The 1,754-nt window shown below is 50.7% G+C and overlaps 1 protein-coding gene across 6 annotated transcripts in view; it reads left to right on the top strand.

Annotated features, from left to right (window-relative positions):
- Nucleotides 1–1,754, top strand: part of DRP2 (dystrophin related protein 2) — a 68,349-nt gene that overhangs the window by 27,558 nt on the left and 39,037 nt on the right. For 5 of the 6 annotated variants that reach the window (XM_019521203.1, XM_019521204.1, XM_019521202.1 and 2 more), the window contains one exon: nt 893–1,049. The exons of the other annotated variant lie outside the window; for it this stretch is intronic. In XM_019521203.1, coding sequence (XP_019376748.1) covers nt 893–1,049 — 157 coding nt within the window. The remainder of the gene's footprint in view (nt 1–892; nt 1,050–1,754) is intronic. 6 annotated transcript variants of the gene reach the window in all.

Below are 1,754 nucleotides of genomic sequence, written 5' to 3'. Positions count from 1 at the left end.
TGATGCCTACCTGGCTGGAGTCATTTGATCCCAGTTTTTCTCCTGCCCAGGCAGGGGGTCGGACTAAAAGATCTACAATGTCCCTTCCGACCTGACTTCTATGATTCTATGATATGATAAAAGGGAGGAAGGAGGACCCAGGAAACTATAGGCCTGTTGCCATCTTTCACTGCATATGATCTCCCTTTAGGACAAGGGAAGAGGTTTCAGAAGTCCATTGCTGTCTTTCCACCTCCCTGCCTGGCCTGATTTTCTTACCAGGCTCTTCCTCTGACCCTTGCAGGATGTGCTGTGTTGTGGCTTTCTGAGGTTGCAGATCTGCCGCCAGCATTGTTGAGAGTTTAACTGGGGCATGTTAACTGTGTGCTGTCTTAATGCAGAGACTCATGGAAATGGGCCAGCTTTCTACAACTTCCAGCTAAGCACCGACAATGCAGGCATAGCTAGAGTTCAGGGTGTTGAGCATGCATGAATCCAGGGCAGGTCCTTCTGCTCTCCCCCTCCACCCTCAATTCAAGATTGGAAGGAGTCTGGGAGCTTCCCAGGCCTGCCAACACCAAGAATCCCACACTGAAGGGGGCCCTCTTTACATGGGATGGCAGTGCAGATCCCCACCGTCACCCTTGAGCAGAAACAGCTCTTCTCTCCCAGTCTAACACCAGTGCAGTGCGAGGTAAAGTCACTCTTCAGTGTCTTCATGCTCCTGCCTGCTGTCTCTGCTTAGGGGTAGCCCCCTGCCCCCTGTTGGAGCAGACTCAAACAGCGTTGCCCTTAGAAAGGCAGGCTGCAGAGACCCAGCACATAGGCCACCATTGCTGGTGTGAAAAGGGGCAGATCCCTGTCAGCTCTCATTATCTGTGACTGTCTGCTCTGACCCCCTTCTTTTCTCCAGGGCTCGTCTAGAGGCCTTCTCGGACCACAGCGGGAAGCTGCAGCTCCCCCTGCAGGAGATCATCGACTGGCTCAGTCAGAAGGATGAGGAGCTGTCAGCTCAGCTGCCGCTCCGAGGAGATGTGCTCCTGGTGCAGCAGGAGAAAGAGACTCACACAGTATGTTTCCAGGGTTTCTCTCAGCTCTTGCATCTTCCCTGCCCTCTCTTACCATCTGGGACACGCCCAGGTTCCTTGGTATGGAACCCAAGTACCAGACCTTGCTTGGGTTTCTCAGCCTGTTTGACTGTCTGTGCCCACAGGTGTAGCAGTCATTCTCCATGTCCATGCACAGGGTCTTGATCACATATTTCCCTGCTTGCCTCAGGAAGGCAGAGCCAACGCTTTCTAGGAAAGCTCCAGCCTGTATTTCCCCCAGTGTCTAACTAGTGAAAGTCATCAGCTGTAGGATACATGTTAAAGAAAATAAAACTGCCTTATTGATTTAAATCCATGTAGGTTCCTGCAATGGGGTATTGAGCTTCAGTTACCCCATTCAGTTTCCTAATGTGCTGTAAGCATCCTAGCTGTCTGGAAGATAGAGCTGCTTTTGTCTGGGCACACTCACGGCAACTTGACATTCTTCTGAAGTCCAATCCTGTTTGCCTGATCTCAGGTTGACGCAATGCCTGGGATGTGAGAAACCCTTGCTGTGTTGAAGCACACAGCAGGTTCTGATTAACCAGCCTCACTGCATTTAATGTTTGGGGCAGTACAAATCAGTTTCCTCCTTCCTGGTCTCATAATGCACATTAGCATGATCCAAAGGACTTTTTAATAGTTTATACTCTAGGGCACACCAGTAGTTGGCCATTTCAGACAGAC

This window comes from Gavialis gangeticus, unplaced genomic scaffold, assembly GCF_001723915.1.
Source record: "Gavialis gangeticus isolate Ggan-Ray unplaced genomic scaffold, GavGan_comp1, whole genome shotgun sequence".
Classification (NCBI taxonomy): domain Eukaryota; kingdom Metazoa; phylum Chordata; order Crocodylia; family Gavialidae; genus Gavialis; species Gavialis gangeticus.
The sequence above is the reverse complement of the archived record's forward strand: the minus strand, read 5'-3'. Positions and strand labels throughout refer to the sequence as shown.